The sequence below is a fragment of the Lissotriton helveticus genome, chromosome 3_1 (assembly GCF_964261635.1).
Source record: "Lissotriton helveticus chromosome 3_1, aLisHel1.1, whole genome shotgun sequence".
In the NCBI taxonomy this organism is placed as follows: Eukaryota; Metazoa; Chordata; class Amphibia; order Caudata; family Salamandridae; genus Lissotriton; species Lissotriton helveticus.
Window position 1 is genome coordinate 972,143,126 of NC_136061.1, and position 16,079 is coordinate 972,159,204.

The window sequence follows — 16,079 nt, forward strand, 5'->3', positions numbered from 1 at the left end:
TCTCTGGCGACTCACCTCCCCTGCGCCTGTTTAGCATTTGAATTTTGATGCATCCAAGGTACTTTGTGCCTTCATAGATTTGTTGGAACTGAACTGATTCAACCTTTGAGAAGTGATATCTTGTTCATTTTGGATTTCTCTTCCAGGGGATACTCATCAATAGTCATAAGCACTGAATAGTCCCGCCCACGTGCGGGACCCCAGAGCAGTAGCCAATAATATGCATATATATATATATATATATATATATACACATATATATATATACATATAACTACACATAAAATACCCGTATATATATATAATATGCATATACATATACATATGCATCCTGAAATACACCATACTAGGCTCAAAAACTGCCATTATTCCATGTAAAACTTTTACATTTGCTAAATAAAGACATATACATTATATGATATGATAATGTAAAGAAGAAAACACTGCCCTGGGTTTCTTTGAAACGCACAACCTTTATTTTCAAAGGTAAAAACAGGCAGGATCATAGAGGCAGATTTAGCCTAGATAGGCTGCATAGTAACAACTGAAAAACTTGGCGCCGTGCCTTTAAGACCTCCATGAGCCTCCAGGCTCCCATCATGCACCACAGGTGACAGTTAGGTCAGTTCTTTTTTCCGGCTCCTTCTGTGAGGATCCTGGAGCATTGACCTCGCCAGTTTGTGATATTTTATCACTTTCTTCTGGTATTTCTCTAATTATTTCGTCTTTACTAGACGTCTTTAGTCATTGTTTGACTAATTCAACAATTTTTTCCTGGTTTTTGACTATTTTTACAGTCATAATGCCAGCTTTATTTGTTAAGTGTCCGGCCTGTGGTAAAAAATGGCCAAGTCAGACCCTCATTCGGTCTGTGTAGCTTGTCTACCATCTTCTCACAAGCCAGAACTCTGCTACCACTGCAGCAAGTTGTCTAACAGAACTCTCAGGGAGAGAGAGAAGAGCAGGCTTCAGTCCCTGTATGACAGAGGAGATACTGCGAGTGGAAGAGAAGAATTTCATTCCAAGAAGCCTTCTTCTCAGCACAAAGAGCTCAAGGACAAAGGGGAGAAGAGAAAACATCGGTCTCCTACTACGTCGAGGGACAGATCTTCTTCTAAGGTACCTCTGTGCTCAAAATCGGCATCGAAATCACTGTCGCAGCTCCCGTCGACGTCGAAACATCCCTCGCCGTCGAAGAAGATCTCGCCGTCGAAGCAAGGTGAGAAGAGGCATGGGCGTAGGAGGTCCAGGTCTGGCTCGCCTACGACTGCAAGAAGGCGGGGGGGGGGCCATGACGTCGACGTCGAACCGGCCAGAAGAGGTTTTGACGTCGAAGAGCCCAAGTCATTTGGCGTCGAGGCAAACATCGCCAAGAAGGCCATCACCGCCGAGGCGCATGCCGTCGACGCCTAAGAGATCATCGCCGTCGAGGAAGTCGCCGCCGAGAAGATCGCCGTCGAGAAGGTCGACTCCTAGTAGGTCGCCGTCGAGAAGATCACCGTTGAGGAGATTGCCGTCGAGGAGGTCGGCGTCTCCTGCAGCTAAGAGGCCTAGGACGGTGTCTAAAGACCGGTCTAAGGTTCCTACTGTGTCTTCTGGGAGTGCTTCTTCCTCCCCGGGACTACAAATTGTGCAGATCGCTCCAGAGCCCTCGAGAGCACCTTCACCTATTCAGCCAGCGACGAATATCTCGCCACGATGGCTGGGGGAGATTAGAGAGTGGAAGACTTTGCAAAGGTTGACTGGTTACCTTTCTCACTGCTGCAGTTGTATGTTCCACTGGTACTAATAAGTAAAAATCTTTGCAGAGACTGCTAGCATATGCAACAATAATACAGTATCAGAAAATTTACAGCACCACTAATACCAGCGTAGGGTGTCATAGCACTTTACATCACATATATTACACAGAGACAATCAATCTTACGTGTGTAAATCACTGTATAGGAAATGTTAGATAAGGCAAAGGATTACAAGGTGTGGAAGTCACATGACAACCATACTAGTAGGCAGCATAGTTTTATAGTGATTGGTCTGGAGAAACACAAACTCAGAACTTAAAACGTAATACCATGGTTGGGGGTTCTCTTAATAATCAGAATTGATTTCCCACTAAATGAACCCTTTTTTGCAACATTAGGATAATCAAAGACTGTGAAAAGAAACAGAATGCTCTAATTTAGGGGAGAGGGGTTGGCCTAACGGCTAAGGCGCTCGACCTCGGACCTGGGGATCTGGGTTCGAGTCTCTGTAACGACGCCAAAAACCTCCTGTGATTCTGGGCAAATCACTTAATCTCCCCGAGCCTAAAAAAAAAAAAATGAAAGTGTGTCCTCATGTAACGTAACTGGTGCTATGTAAAGCGCTCTGATACCTGATTCGGTTCGGGTCTAGTTCGCGCTATATAAAACTCTGCAAAAAAAAAAAAAGATAAGGAGGATTAATCTTCCAAGATCTTATTTCAGGTCACCTGTGTCTGCAAGACCTGCTTCGAGATCAAGATCGCCCCAAGACAGTTGGTGCGTTCTCCAATAAGACGTGAGCGTACTCCTCCGTGAAAATCTGTATCAGTGAGGAGGCGGTCTTCACCTTCTTCTAGATCATCACGTCGCCACTCTTTTCAGGAGGCTCGATTCTGGATCCTCGACAAAGTCTACAAATTCGAAGAGGGGATATTCACCGACACTGTCGTCAACTCCTCCGAGTAGGATATCACCGATTGATGATGTGATTACCTTTAATGAGGTTCTCTGTTGTGGAGCAGCTAAGCTTAATATCGAAATGCCGGTCTCTACCATCAAGACATCGGTCATTTTCGTAACATTGCATCAAAAGCTAACGTCAAGGCCCTTACTTCCTCTGGTACCAGGTCTGTTGGAGCCTGCGCAGCACAAGTTCTTAACTCCAGCAGCTTTGGGAGCGGTTCTTTCTCGGATCGCTGAGAAATATAAAGCACCGGACAATGATCCGTTCTTTCTGAGGGCTGAGCCAAAACCGGATTCTGTGATTGTCTCAGAGCCACGCAAAAATCAAACAGGAGCGGCGTCATCTTCTGTGCCGCCGGATAAGGACAGTAAGGCTATGGACTCAGTAGGGAAGAGAATGTGTGCCACCTCTGCTTCCTACATGAAAGTCGCCAGCGCTTCTGATTTGCTGGGTCGCTATGACCGTGCACTATGGGACTCCATGTCTCGTTTCGCAGAAAAGCTTCCTAAAGAAGACAAACACGACTTTCTTGAGATCTTGCACGAAGGTGGGCGAGTGGCTAACCAGGTGATTAGTGCAGCCGCTGATGCTTCTGATTTATCTACGCATGGATACGCACATGGACTCTGCGCCAGGCGCTCAGCTTGGTTGAGGCTCACGGGTCTTAAGCCTGAGGCACAACACCGGATTCTTAATCTGCCTTTTAATGTAACATCGCTCTTCGGATCTCATGCTGACGATAAGATGTCGCGAATGAAGATAGAGCTTGATACAGTGAGAGCTGTTGGTTTTGAGAAAAGGAAGGATTTTAAGAAAAAAGACCGTCCGTACGACAGGAGACAGAACCAGAAGAGGGTTCAAACCCCTCAATGGTCGTCACAGCAGAATCAGGGAAGATCTCAGTTCTCCCAGCGTCGTCCTGGTAGAGGAAGAGGTGGCATTTCCAGACAGTCTGCACCTGGAAACAAGCAACAGCAACAAAAGCAGTGAGTGTTTGCTTCCCCTGAGCCTGTTACCCACTCCGGTGGGGGGAAGTGTTCGTTTTTGCCTGGAAGAGTGGAAAAACATCACAATAGACAAATGGGTTCTGAATATTGTAAAGAATGGATATTCCATCAGATTCAAGTCCCCTCCATCTTCCATTCCTCCTCAAAAGACTGTGACCCATCGAAATCATCTTTTGAGACAAGAGGTGTCTGCCTTAATCCTAAAGAATGCCATCGAGGAGGTCCCAAAGACACATCGTCGACAAGGCATTTACTCCCGATATTTTCTAGTTCCAAAGAAAGGTCCAAACAAGGAGTTCAGGCCCATACTAGATCTCAGGCGTCTCAACCAATTCATTCGGCGAGAAAAGTTCAGAATGCTGGCGTTACATCAAATAATTCCACTTCTGCATCAAGGGGACTGGATGTGCTCCATAGATCTTCAAGAAGCTTATTTTCACATCCCCATCGCCCCAAAGCATCGGAAGTTTCTAAGGTTTTGCATCCAAACCAGCCATTTCCAATTCACAGTTTTGCCCTTCGGCCTAAAGTCAGCTCCTCGCACCTTTTCAAAGTGCATGGCAGTCGTAGCGGCTTTCCTGAGGAAGAGGCACATTTTCGTCTATCCCTACCTAGACGATTGGCTGCTAAAGAGTGCGTCTCCGATTCTGCTTCAGCAACATCTCACGTTCTGCATACATCAGCTGCGGAAACTTGGCCTACACGTAAACTTCAAAAAGTCTATCCTCAATCCCACGCAGAGGATACACTATCTGAGCGCACTTCTGGATTCAAAGGACGCAAAAGCGTATCCTTCGGAGGAGAGACTATCCTCCGTTCTCCTCAGGTGTCAAACTCTACTGAAGACTCCTCGACCCACGGCCAGGCAGATCTCGTCTCTTCTAGGGTCCATGGCTTCTTGTATTTTCCTCGTTCCAAACGCCAGGCTGCACATGAGACCTCTGCAGCAGTCTCTGGAGGACAGTGGTCCTAGTTTTCAAATTGTTGGGAGGACAAACTGTCACTACCCTTGTCAGTACAGATCTCCATTGGATGGTGGATGCAGCGGAGTCATCTGGTAGTGGGAGTGCCTTTCCAAGAGGACATGCCCAGACAATCGCTGGTGACAGATGCGTCCCTTCAGGGATGGGGCGCTCATCTGGGATCGCTTCAAGTTCAAGGAGTGTGGTCAGAAAAAGAATGACTGTATCATATAAACATGTTGGAACTCAGAGCTGTCCACCTAGCTCTCAAGGCTTTCTTTCCCGCGATCAAGAAATCCTCCCTGCTTGTTCAAACGGACAACACAACAACGATGTACTATCTGAACAAGCAGGGCGGAACGAGATCCAGACCTCTGTCGCTCGAAGCGCAAGCAATCTGGAAGTGGTTTCTGGCTCGGGGTATGAAAATATATGCAGTCCATCTGCCGGGTGTCCTCCACATCCAAGCAGACGACCTAAGCAGACACTTCGCAGAAGCACACGACTCGGTCTTAAAAGAAGAAGTGATAAGAGATGTGTTCCAGGCCTGGGGGACACCAGAAATCGATCTCTTTGCGGACGCTGCAAACGCAAAATGCCGCGTCTTCGCGTCCAGATATCCACAACGAGGGTCCAAGGGGAATGCTCTATGGATGGACTGGTCAGAGACATTACTCTACGCTTTTCCACCGATTCCACTCATTCCCTTGGTGATCAAGAAACTGTACAAGTCCACGACAGATATGATCCTGGTGGCTCCGCATTGGCCTCGCCAATGGTGGTACCCGGATCTCCTGTATCTGTCCAAACTACCGCACAAGAGGCTGCCTTGCTGTCCGGATCTGCTGACCAGAGAGAACGGCAGGGTGTTCCATCCCAACCTGCCGTCCCTGAAGCTGGCAGTGTGGCTCCTGAGTTCGTCCAATATGGACATTTAGGCCTCTCGCAGGACTGTATGCACATTTTGAGAGAGGCGAGGAGAGCTTCTACAAGAAAGTCGTATGCTTTCAAGTGGAAGCGTTTTTTCATGTGGTGTGCTGCTGAAGGGCATGACCCTATTCGAGGTCAAGAACAGGTACTGTTACCATACTTACTTTCTTTGGCCAAAGCAGGTTTACAGTATTCTTCTATAAAGGTCCATCTGGCAGCAATAACAGCATATCGAAAGTCCCCCACTCAGGTTTCTTTCTTTCAGATGCCAGTTGTGAAGGATTTTCTGGAGGGTCTCAAGAAAGTGTATCCTCCGGTGAGGGCTCCCTCTCCTCCTTGGGAGCTTAATGTGGTTTTGTCCAAATTGATGGGTCCTCCATTCGAACCTATTCATAAGGCGTCCCTTCAACATCTGTCATGGAAGATGGCCTTCCTAGTAGCTATCACTTCTGCGCGGAGGGTAAGTGAGATACAGGCTTTTTGTTCTACAGAACCTTATCTCGTTTTCCATGCGAATAGAGTGGTGCTTCGGACTCATCCGAGATTCCTTCCTAAGGTAGTCTCGGACTTTCATATTAACCAGTCAGTTACAGTGCCTACGTTTTTTGCTAATCCGAACACTCCAGCTGAGAAAGCTCTACACTCGTTGGACTTAAAAAGAGTTTTGAAATTTTATCTTGATAAAACCAAGAGTGTTCGAAAGTCTGATCATTTGTTTGTGAACTACGGCCCCCTGAATACAGGCTTGCCTGCATCTAAGAGGTCCATTTCTAGATGGATTGTGTCATGTATTATGTTATCTTATCAGTTGGCACGGAAACAGCTCCCGGGCAAGCAGAGAGCGCATTCCACTAGAGGAAAAGCTTCTACGATAGCAATGCTTAAAAATGTTCCTATTCATGAAATTTGTAAGGCAGCTACGTGGCGTTCGGTTCATACCTTTGCACGCCATTACTGCCTTGATTCTGATACTCAGGCGGATGCTCAAGTTGGTCAAGCATCCCTGAAGAATTTGTTTGGGTAATATATATATTAGTATGCTGTTTAGAGAGACTGGTATTCGTCCGCAGGGTATGGGATGGACTTGCTACTCTATTCAGTGGTTATGACTATTGATGAGTATCCCCTGGAAGAGAAGGATAAGTTACTTACCTGTAATCCTAGTTCTCTTCCAGGGGTATACTCATCAAAGTCATAAGCACCCCACCCTCCTCCCCGGGCGAATACCAGGACTGCCTATTTTACATGTTACCCATGCTGTTATCACACTGTTATACGCCGTCCAAAAGAACTGACCTAACTGTCACCTATGGTGCATGATGGGAGCCTGGAGGCTCATGGAGGTCTTAAAGGCACGGCGCCAAGTTTTTCAGTTGTTACTATGCAGCCTATCTAGGCTAAATCTGCCTCTATGATCCTGCCTGTTTTTACCTGTGAAAATAAAGGTTGTGTGTTTCAAAGAAACCCAGGGCAGTGTTTTCTTCTTTACATTATCATATAATGTAATGTATGTCTTTATTTAGCAAATGTAAAAGTTTTACATGCAATAATGGCAGTTTTTGAGCCTAGTATGGTGTATTTCAGGCTGCATATGTATATGTATATGCATATTATCTATATGTATATATATATATATATATGGGTATTTTACGTGTATTTATATGTATTTATATATATATATGTAGATATATGCATATTATTGGCTATTGCTCCGGGGTCCCGCACGTGGCCGGGACTATTCAGTGCTTATGACTTTGATGAGTATACCTCTGGAAGAGAACTAGGATTACAGGTAAGTAACTTATCCTTTTTGTTGTTTTATTTAGATAAATGTTGGCTATTCTTTTTTAAGTAAGTGTGGACTCCTTTTGTAGTATTTTCACTGTGTTACTATGTGTGTATGTACAAATGCTTTACACATTGCCTCTGAGATGGGTCTAACTACTCGTGCCAAGTGGGTTAGCAGGGGTTATTCCGCTGTGTGACTCCCTTTACCTGACTAGAGTGATGGTCCCTACTTGGAGAAGGTGCAAACCACTGCCAACTAGAGACCCCATTTCTAACAGTCTCAAACTAAAACTTTCATTAAGTAAAGTGCTACCAAATCGCAGTTTGGGCTTGATGCATACCGAAATGCTTTTCTGCAGTTGCAAATGGGCCGATACTGCAAATGTCTAATGCAAACATGATGTTTTGGAAATGGTACTGAAAATAATAAGCTACAGTCTCCAGTCCCAGGGGAAACAACTGTTAAATAAAGTGCTGCAGGGTTAGGACGTTTCTCTGTAATTTGTGAATTTCAAAAAACGTTGTCAAATCCTCTGTTTTCCCAGACCTACCAAAGTACCTCTATTACATGCCTCACAAATTCCACGCACTTTGTCCTCTTCTAGTTTCGGCAACAGCACTTTCCACACCTTTCTACCCTCTAACATTAACCTCATTATCGGAGCCATCGTAATAGCCAGTTAAACAGTGGAGTTTATGCTTAGCCAGATTTTTAATTTTCTTATCGTAGTTTTGCACTGTGATTTGAACCCTAAGTAACTGTTTCTCCATTGCTCCAAAATCACATTCTGCAGCTAAATTCCCAAGCAATGTAACAAGTTCATCAATTGCTTTTCAGTTGCATGGAACTTGTGCCGCTCCATCACCAAATAGAAAACCTTCTCAAATGTCCCCATACACAACTTTCGTGGCATGTCCTACACATACTCAATCATTTTTCAAATGATCAAAAGTCGCCCAACCTCAGAAACAAAAAGAACGAGGAAATTACTTAATAATGCCCAAGACCGTTTAGCAAGAAGCAAGCCTACCCGTCCTCACCGCATTAGTCTAGGAAATTCCGCTCTTCTATGGGGGAAAGAACCATCACACGCTATTGTGGTGTTTCAGGCTACGGAGCCCCTCAGCAGCCGTCAGCCTGCCGCCGCCATGTTCCTCCTCCGCATGACCACCGCTTGTTTCCACTCTGGTGCCACAGCTAAATGAATTTTGAAATCGTTTATCCTTTCCATCAAGTGATTCGGTGAAACAGATGTATTTCAGACTAACAGTGCACCATCTACGACAAACAGTACTTCATCTAAGACAAACAGTACATTTTGAAGGCTAAAGAAGCTAAAATTCAAATAATCAAAAATATAAACAAGTGACTAACCGGGTATTGTTTTCATGGGGGAAAATGCAGAGTAACTTTCTAATTCAGTCTGTTGTCACAAAATACCAGCACTCGGGTAGAATTTAACTTGTGGTAGTATTTACTTTACCTCTGCAACTCTTCTCCTATACACAATGCCCCTCTTTGCTCTTCTAGGCAGGTACTTATGTTAGAGCCTCTTAGTGTTGCCACTGCACTCCCCAGCTGTTGTTTTATTGATGTACTGCTCCAGTGAACATGGCTCATCTTGCTAAAATGAAATTTATATTGACCGCATTCCACTTTCTATCCAACATCTTAATGGGGACACTACAGCCTAATACTGTAGTGACTTGAGCAATTGTGAGATCTACTCATCTGACAAGTTAGGCCATGTGATAATCCAAGATAGAGTGACAGAATGATCGCTGTTTGTAGCGAGTTATTACAGTATTAGCGAAGTGATCAGATCATTTGCAGTGTGGGGGAACATGCTTACTCGTGTGGTGTAATGATCAGATACATTAAAGTTTCACACTTGCTCCCATTGTAAAATGTAATGATAGAAATGTTATACCTCTTATTGTTATAGGTAATGATGATTCCTTCTGTGAACTGGAATTTCTTGCTGTTTTCTCTACAGACACAACAAGTTTCCAAGCGGAAGAAGAAGAGGAAATTGGAGAGCCTGCAGAGGGAACCATACCACCTCAAGGATGGAGACACCATCGGGGTGCAGGTACAAAAGCTTCCCGTCACTATGGGGGGCTAACACTAACACGGAGAGCATGCTTGGAGACACTTTTTGGATAGCACAGAATGACACCACATGTTTATCATATTTATAAAGACAGATTTTTTCATACCAGAGAAGTTCTAAACCGTAGGTTTTGTGTTTGTTTTTTGTTTTTGACTGCTTCAGATACCTTCACTTAATCAGAGTTTATCGGTGGAAATGATCTTCAGTGCAAGATATCTTTCCAGCAATCAATGAACAGGCATAATTATCTTTAACCTTTAAAGCAGTGCTTCCCAATCTTTTTATGACTGCAACCCAATTTTTAGACCAACACATTTTTAGGTCTGGCCTGGCGTTGCAGCGCGAAAGCGCTGTCGCCAGCGAGACTTATTTTCAGCGTGATGCCTCCCAAGGGAGACAGACCGGGGCACACGCAGATTCTGGTCTGTGGACGCGCTTCCCTGAGTCAGCCTCTCGCCTCTCTCAATCGCGCGCGCACACACACAGCCACACTCACGCATGCACACACACACACACAGGCAGGCCTACACACGCACTCACACACACACGCATGCACACGCAGGCACACACACACCCCCCTACAACTAAGCCCCACCCGACCCACTTAACGGGCTACAGGCTCCGTCACGTGGGGCTTCCCTCACTTGCATCGGCGGCCTCTGCTCCTCCTACGTGCCTACAGCGTTTCACAGCCTCCCCTAGGGCGGGACTTCCGCCTTCTCTTCCAGTCACTTTGTGGGCGCGAGCTTCCCGCAGAAGGTGGAAGTCCCGCCCCAGGGGAGGCTGTGAAATGCTGTAGGAGGCATATCTCTCTTCCAAGTCCTGGGAGAGTGGAGGGATTCCTCTGCAAGGAGCAGCCATGAACGTGGACAACGAGGATGTCTTGCTGGAACTGGAAGGGGTGTCAGAGGACAGGGAGACGGACGTGGACGGAGAGATCGGTGAGTAGACGGTCCCTGCACTGGTGTATTGTACGATGCACTTTTGCCGTGGAAGGGAGTCCGTAGGACTTGAAAAGCCTGTGTGTTGTGGCACGTCGGTCTTTCATCCCAAATTGGTTCAATTGAAAGTCGTAGTCCGCAGTGACACTAATGCAGCGCTGAGCATCTGTGACAACAGGCACGGAAACTTTGGAATGTTCCACACCGCACTTTTATTTGTTCGTTTTTGTTTCTGCGGCATGGTGGTAGGCACGCCCAAGGGGTTACAGGAAAAAAGACCATGCACTTCCAGAACCCTCATCATTGGAGCTGTCTTATAAGGAACAGCAACAGGGTTTCACGTTTTATCTGAAATGTCTCCTTAGAGAAAAAAAAACACATCTGTAGTGGATCAGAGGCGTGATACGCCCACTGCGGAGATCTTTGTGGTCACACCTCCAGGCTCCAAACCTTTAAAACACATGTGTGGGCCTGTGCGCTGGAAGGAAATGTCTTTGGGACTTTCAGCCACAGGTTCCAACGCAGGTAAAACATCTGAGTCGGTAGCCCCCCCCCCCCTCCACAGTGTGTAAGTAGCATGTTACAATGCGAGTCACTGCTCAGACTTTCATCTTTCTTCAGTTGATAAAATGAGCACTACTGTGTTGATTGGTAGAAACGGTGGCTATACACTATTTACGAAGGTTAGGTAGGAAACTGCGAAATCGGCGGCAGTGGCTCGCACAGAACCAGTTTTTTAGGTGTATCTATATTATTTTGATATCTTTTGTTGAGTCAAAAAATCTAAAATAAACACTTTTCCCTATAAATGCATTTCTCTACCTACCAGCAAGCAAGCAGTTGTTTTCCAGTCTCTGTCACCGTGTTCATATAGGGCAGTCGTAACCTATGTAAGACCATTGATTTTATTTTCGTTTAAATGTAAATCATTCCATATCGAGCCATGTGTGCTTCCAGCCTGCAGGCGGCTGCACCGCTCTGCGACCAGACGTTTGAAGCCCATGTTTTGGGCCAAGCAGTACCCAGTCACATATAAACACAGCCACGTGTATTGGAAATAGATAAAACAACAGAATGCGTCTTGTGACCCTAGAACTGGATGCAGCTCCTTAAGACACGCGTTTACTTCTTTGCAGTGGTATTTTTGCCCAGGCAGGATTCAGAGTGTTATCATTAAGCCATCTTCTTATGTTGACTTCTGCTCTTGTTTCTAGTTACAGTCAGATGGATCAGCTGATAGCTTCGCATTCCCTTCACCCCCACCCCAGAGATAAAGGCTGGCTGCAGTTTTATAGCAGGCTGCCCTTCCTGCCAGAGTGGGGTGTGGAGTCCATAAGCTTGGAGTCTGGTTTGATCTCCTGTAATCACAGGAAGTGCTTGTTGATTTAGTGGATCCAGATTCTGAGCTAGAACATTCTCTATTTTTCCACTCAGTGCAAAATCAGAAAATCCTCATTCATCTGAAACAAGACTTCTTGAACACGTGTGCGTGTTTTTCATTTTCCGGAGTACATTTTCTGTCAAATGCAATCCCCGTATGAGCTACATGCATAAAAGCTTGCTGTTATTTATGGAGGTATTCTGTCGGTCGCAGTGGGTCTTGTTGCATACCTGCTTGCATACCACTGCAGGGTGCTGCGCGTGTCAGGGAGGCAGGGTGGTTGGTCATGGATGTATCTTGCCCCCCCCCCCCCACCCCCTCCAAGACATTTTACGTGCATTGAAACCTAGGATATAGTTCAGTTTCGCTATATCACGCAAACCTCAAGGTTTTACATGTTTATTTCCACGTGGGAATATATTAATTAGTGAAATGGTTGTTGGACTACACACTCCTACCCATCCCCCCGCCCCCATCCCACCAGCCTCCCTAATTTCCCATTACTAGTTCTTGTTAATTGTGGTGCAGCTCAATTCTACCTCTCTCCGACTGGGAAATGAAATATCTTCAAATAAACGCGTCCTTAATCACATTATACTATGGCGAACCTAAGGGTCTTACACTTTTGATAGTGATTTATTTATTTTTTGCACGTGATCCGAAAGTGGGATAAATCCATTGCGTACTCGACTTAACCATCAGCAACCCTTTACAAGAGCATCAGTTTTCTAACTAATGAACAAGGCAAACTCGGTCAAGATCCTGTCTTTCGGGCACTATTTTTTCCTGAGTAAAAATAAAGCAGCCTCGAATGGGAGGACGCACAGTGCAACCGACAACTAAGTGATGTGTGTTGCAGCAACGCATTACCGTTTCTATTGTTTTCTTGTTATCGTTCTCCTATATTGTGACTTATATTTTAAAAAAATTGGACCATAAATATAATGAGTAGCCAATTGGCAAAATAGTTTGAGCATGTTCCCAAAAAGTCTTGTGGAATTCACAGTGAAAGTGGCAAGAGCCCTCAACCGTTCGTCAGCACTGCTGCACTTTTAAGGCTGATGCGGATTGTAACACCCATGCATACGTTGGTCATTATGGAGTGACTGTTTACAGGCATTCGTCTAGAGACATTCTGGGCAAAAAACGATGGACTAGAATAAGACTCTAAGCAATTGCAGTGGCTGCAACTTTTGAAAGCACTCCACCCGTTATCAGTGTGTCTCAGCCTTTTATGCCTATGCATTCTACTATGCTTTCCTCCAATCTTCCTTGAAAAGCCCACTTGGGCAAAACATTGCACGGTTGAATAACTGACAGCACATTTCAGCTTTTATTTGTAAAGGGACAGGACCAGCACATTGCCACCTTCCGAGTTTTTGAGGGGCATTATCCGCTGGCCTGCCAGCTTGACTCCTCCACCCACACCTTTGTGGCTCTTCCGCAAGTGGATAGGTTGCCTGGCAGTGGGCGGCCACAGACTGAAGGCACAGCGATTCACAGTCCACTTGATCTAAAGGTCCATGCCATGATCTCCCCACACTAGCGTCCTGTCGTCTCCCACCCTTGCCTTAGTCTATATATACTACAGCCAGACCAAACCCCCAAATCATACCTTACCATGCCTAACATTGTCCGTTTATTTTAGAAGAGCACATTTTTTTCAGGATCTTTGCCAATACATGTGGGTGCAAATTATGGAAGCAAACATCCAATGACCTATTATTGTGGGTACTCTGTAGGCATAGCCTCTATCTACTTTTCTTCCTTTTTTCGACCTCACTCTATCTATCACCCTCACTCTATCTATTGCCGTCACTCTATCTATCTATCGCCCTCACTCTATCTATCTATCGCCCTCACTCTATCTATCTATCGCCCTCACTCTATCTATCGCACTCACTCTATCTATCGCATCACCACAGCATCACTCAGCACCACCACCGCATCACTCAGGGGCACCACAACATCACTATGCGCTACCACAGCATCACTGAACGCCACAGCATCACTCGTCGCCACAACATCACTCAGCGCCACCACCGCATCAATCTGTGCAACCATTCAACAACAACTGGTTCAAATATGTTCTATCAATGTTTAAAGCTTTATTACAAATGTCACAAAAATATGTTAATATTTCACTTCTGTTCTTGGATTTTCGTCACGAGTAAATACACTGAACATAATCTTCACAAAAGTTATATACAAAAGTTTAAGCCATTGCCTTTATAAATTACAATAACTTTGATTTAAGTATTAATTATAAAAAAAAATTAAAAGCCATTGTTATTTGTAATATCAATACATCTAAGCCACGTAAATACAACACATACTGCATTACAAATGCTATAGGTGTCACATTTGCGAAAGTTATAACTATTGGCATTGTAAATGACAAAGCTATTAATTTCGCTATTTTCAAAACCAACACATAAATAAAAAATTTGTCATTTACAATACCAATAGCTCAAACTTTCCTAACGCGAGACCTATTGCATTGCAAATGCTTGTTTCACGACCCACCTTGCTTTAAGGGCCATGAGTCAGGAGATTTTTTTGATGTAATGAAAGCATCATATGGTAGCACACTTCCATATACAAACAGCACAATAACCTTTAAAATGGACACTAAATTTGCACAACAATGGAGTTTTACTCATAAAGCTATATTTCATACAAATGATAATGTATGGAAATCGACTTTCAGGGAATATTAATCATTTGTGCATCACCTAGTATAAGTTTCTTGATTTCTTTTGATCCTAATAAAATCTTTGTTTCCTTACTGCTTAATGTGTTCAGTTCATTTACAAGTATTTACATTTTGTTGTGTGTTACATAAAATGACATCCCACAGCCTTTCCATTCACGCTCCTTGTACCCTAGCAAGATTCACATAATTCACTTTATTCTATTTCTCCGAATTCAAAGTGAGAGGAGTTTGTAAACACCAATCTGCATTTAAAAAAATAAGCACCAAGATGTCAGCATACATAGCCTGACATTTGACTTGTCTTTGAAGAACAGAAAATGTGACAAACTATGTAAACATTTAAAAAAAAATAGTTTTAGTTAATAAAAACCCTAAAGATATGCAAAACATACATTCAACATACCTTCCAATTGTTAACAGATAAGTATAAAAGGGAAACATCACATTTGAGGTCTCCCCTTGCCTTTCTTTCTGTAAAAACCAATAAAAGCCTGACCTGGCTAATATCTGTAAGGTGTGTGGTACATTACCTTGGACCCCCAGCGAGGCCCACCCAAATTATATCAGTGAGTCCAAAAATAGCTACTTTGCCTTGGAAACCAAGTGTTGCTGTACGCTTCCCCACCATAGCTTTGGTTGTTGCAAGGGGCATGTCCCATTAGCCCTGTTTGGTGAGTTAAATGCATATTATTGAAGGAACCAGTGACATCAGCTGGGGTAAACACATAAAGTGGCAAGTGCATTGTGTAAACCTGAATATTTCCAAGGCCTAGATACTAAGAGAGTTGATTTATCTAAAGTACCACAAGCTATTGCATTCCACCTGAACCTAGTCTAAAATATCACTATATCTGATAGAGACATCTAGCCGCAGATTCCTTAACTTAGAATTTCCCTCAGGCGCCAGTCTGGATCTGGAGAAACTTCAGCAGTACCTCTGCGTTCCGTGGGACAGCAGCGCATGGCTCCGCACTGACGTCTGCCACGGATATGACATCAGTGGAGCCATATAAGTCCCCTCCGGCGCTCTGACGTCAGTTTTCTTCTTTTCCGTGCTCCAAAGCAGATCCAGGAAACGTGGTTCCTCTTTTGTTTTTTGACCTTCTCGATGCCTTTCGCGTCAGGAACAGTGTGCCGATGCATTTAGGCTTCAAAACATGCAGGACCTGTTTGCGTTAGATGTCGGCGACGGATCTGCATTCCAGTTGTATGTGGTGCTTGGGTGAGCACCACAACTCCGAGGAGTGTGATGCCTGTAGAAGGCTGAAGCCCAAGTCCTTGCGGAAATGCCGGATGAAGTTGCTGTCAGCTTGGTTATCCCGTTAGGAGTCCAAGCAGCATCGATCTCCTTCCTGTTCTGGAGCCCTTGCTCAGGGCAGGTCACAGAGCCGTTCTCGTGAATGCCGTTCGCCTACAACAGGTAAGAAACATAGGTAGTAGAAGTCAAGGAGGCCGTCTGCCTCGCGTAGACGTGACGCAGGTGCCTGTTCCTCCCAGTCTTTACCGTAGGTGGCGGCACAGAAGTCGAACCCCA

General features: G+C 44.7%; 1 protein-coding gene across 8 annotated transcripts in view; it reads left to right on the forward strand.

The window, feature by feature from the left end:
* USP40 (ubiquitin specific peptidase 40) overlaps positions 1–16,079 on the forward strand; it is a 660,245-nt gene that overhangs the window by 537,109 nt on the left and 107,057 nt on the right. For all 8 annotated transcript variants that reach the window (XM_078681394.1, XM_078681396.1, XM_078681399.1 and 5 more), the window contains exon 31: positions 9,391–9,486. In XM_078681394.1, coding sequence (XP_078537520.1) covers positions 9,391–9,486 — 96 coding nt within the window. The remainder of the gene's footprint in view (positions 1–9,390; positions 9,487–16,079) is intronic.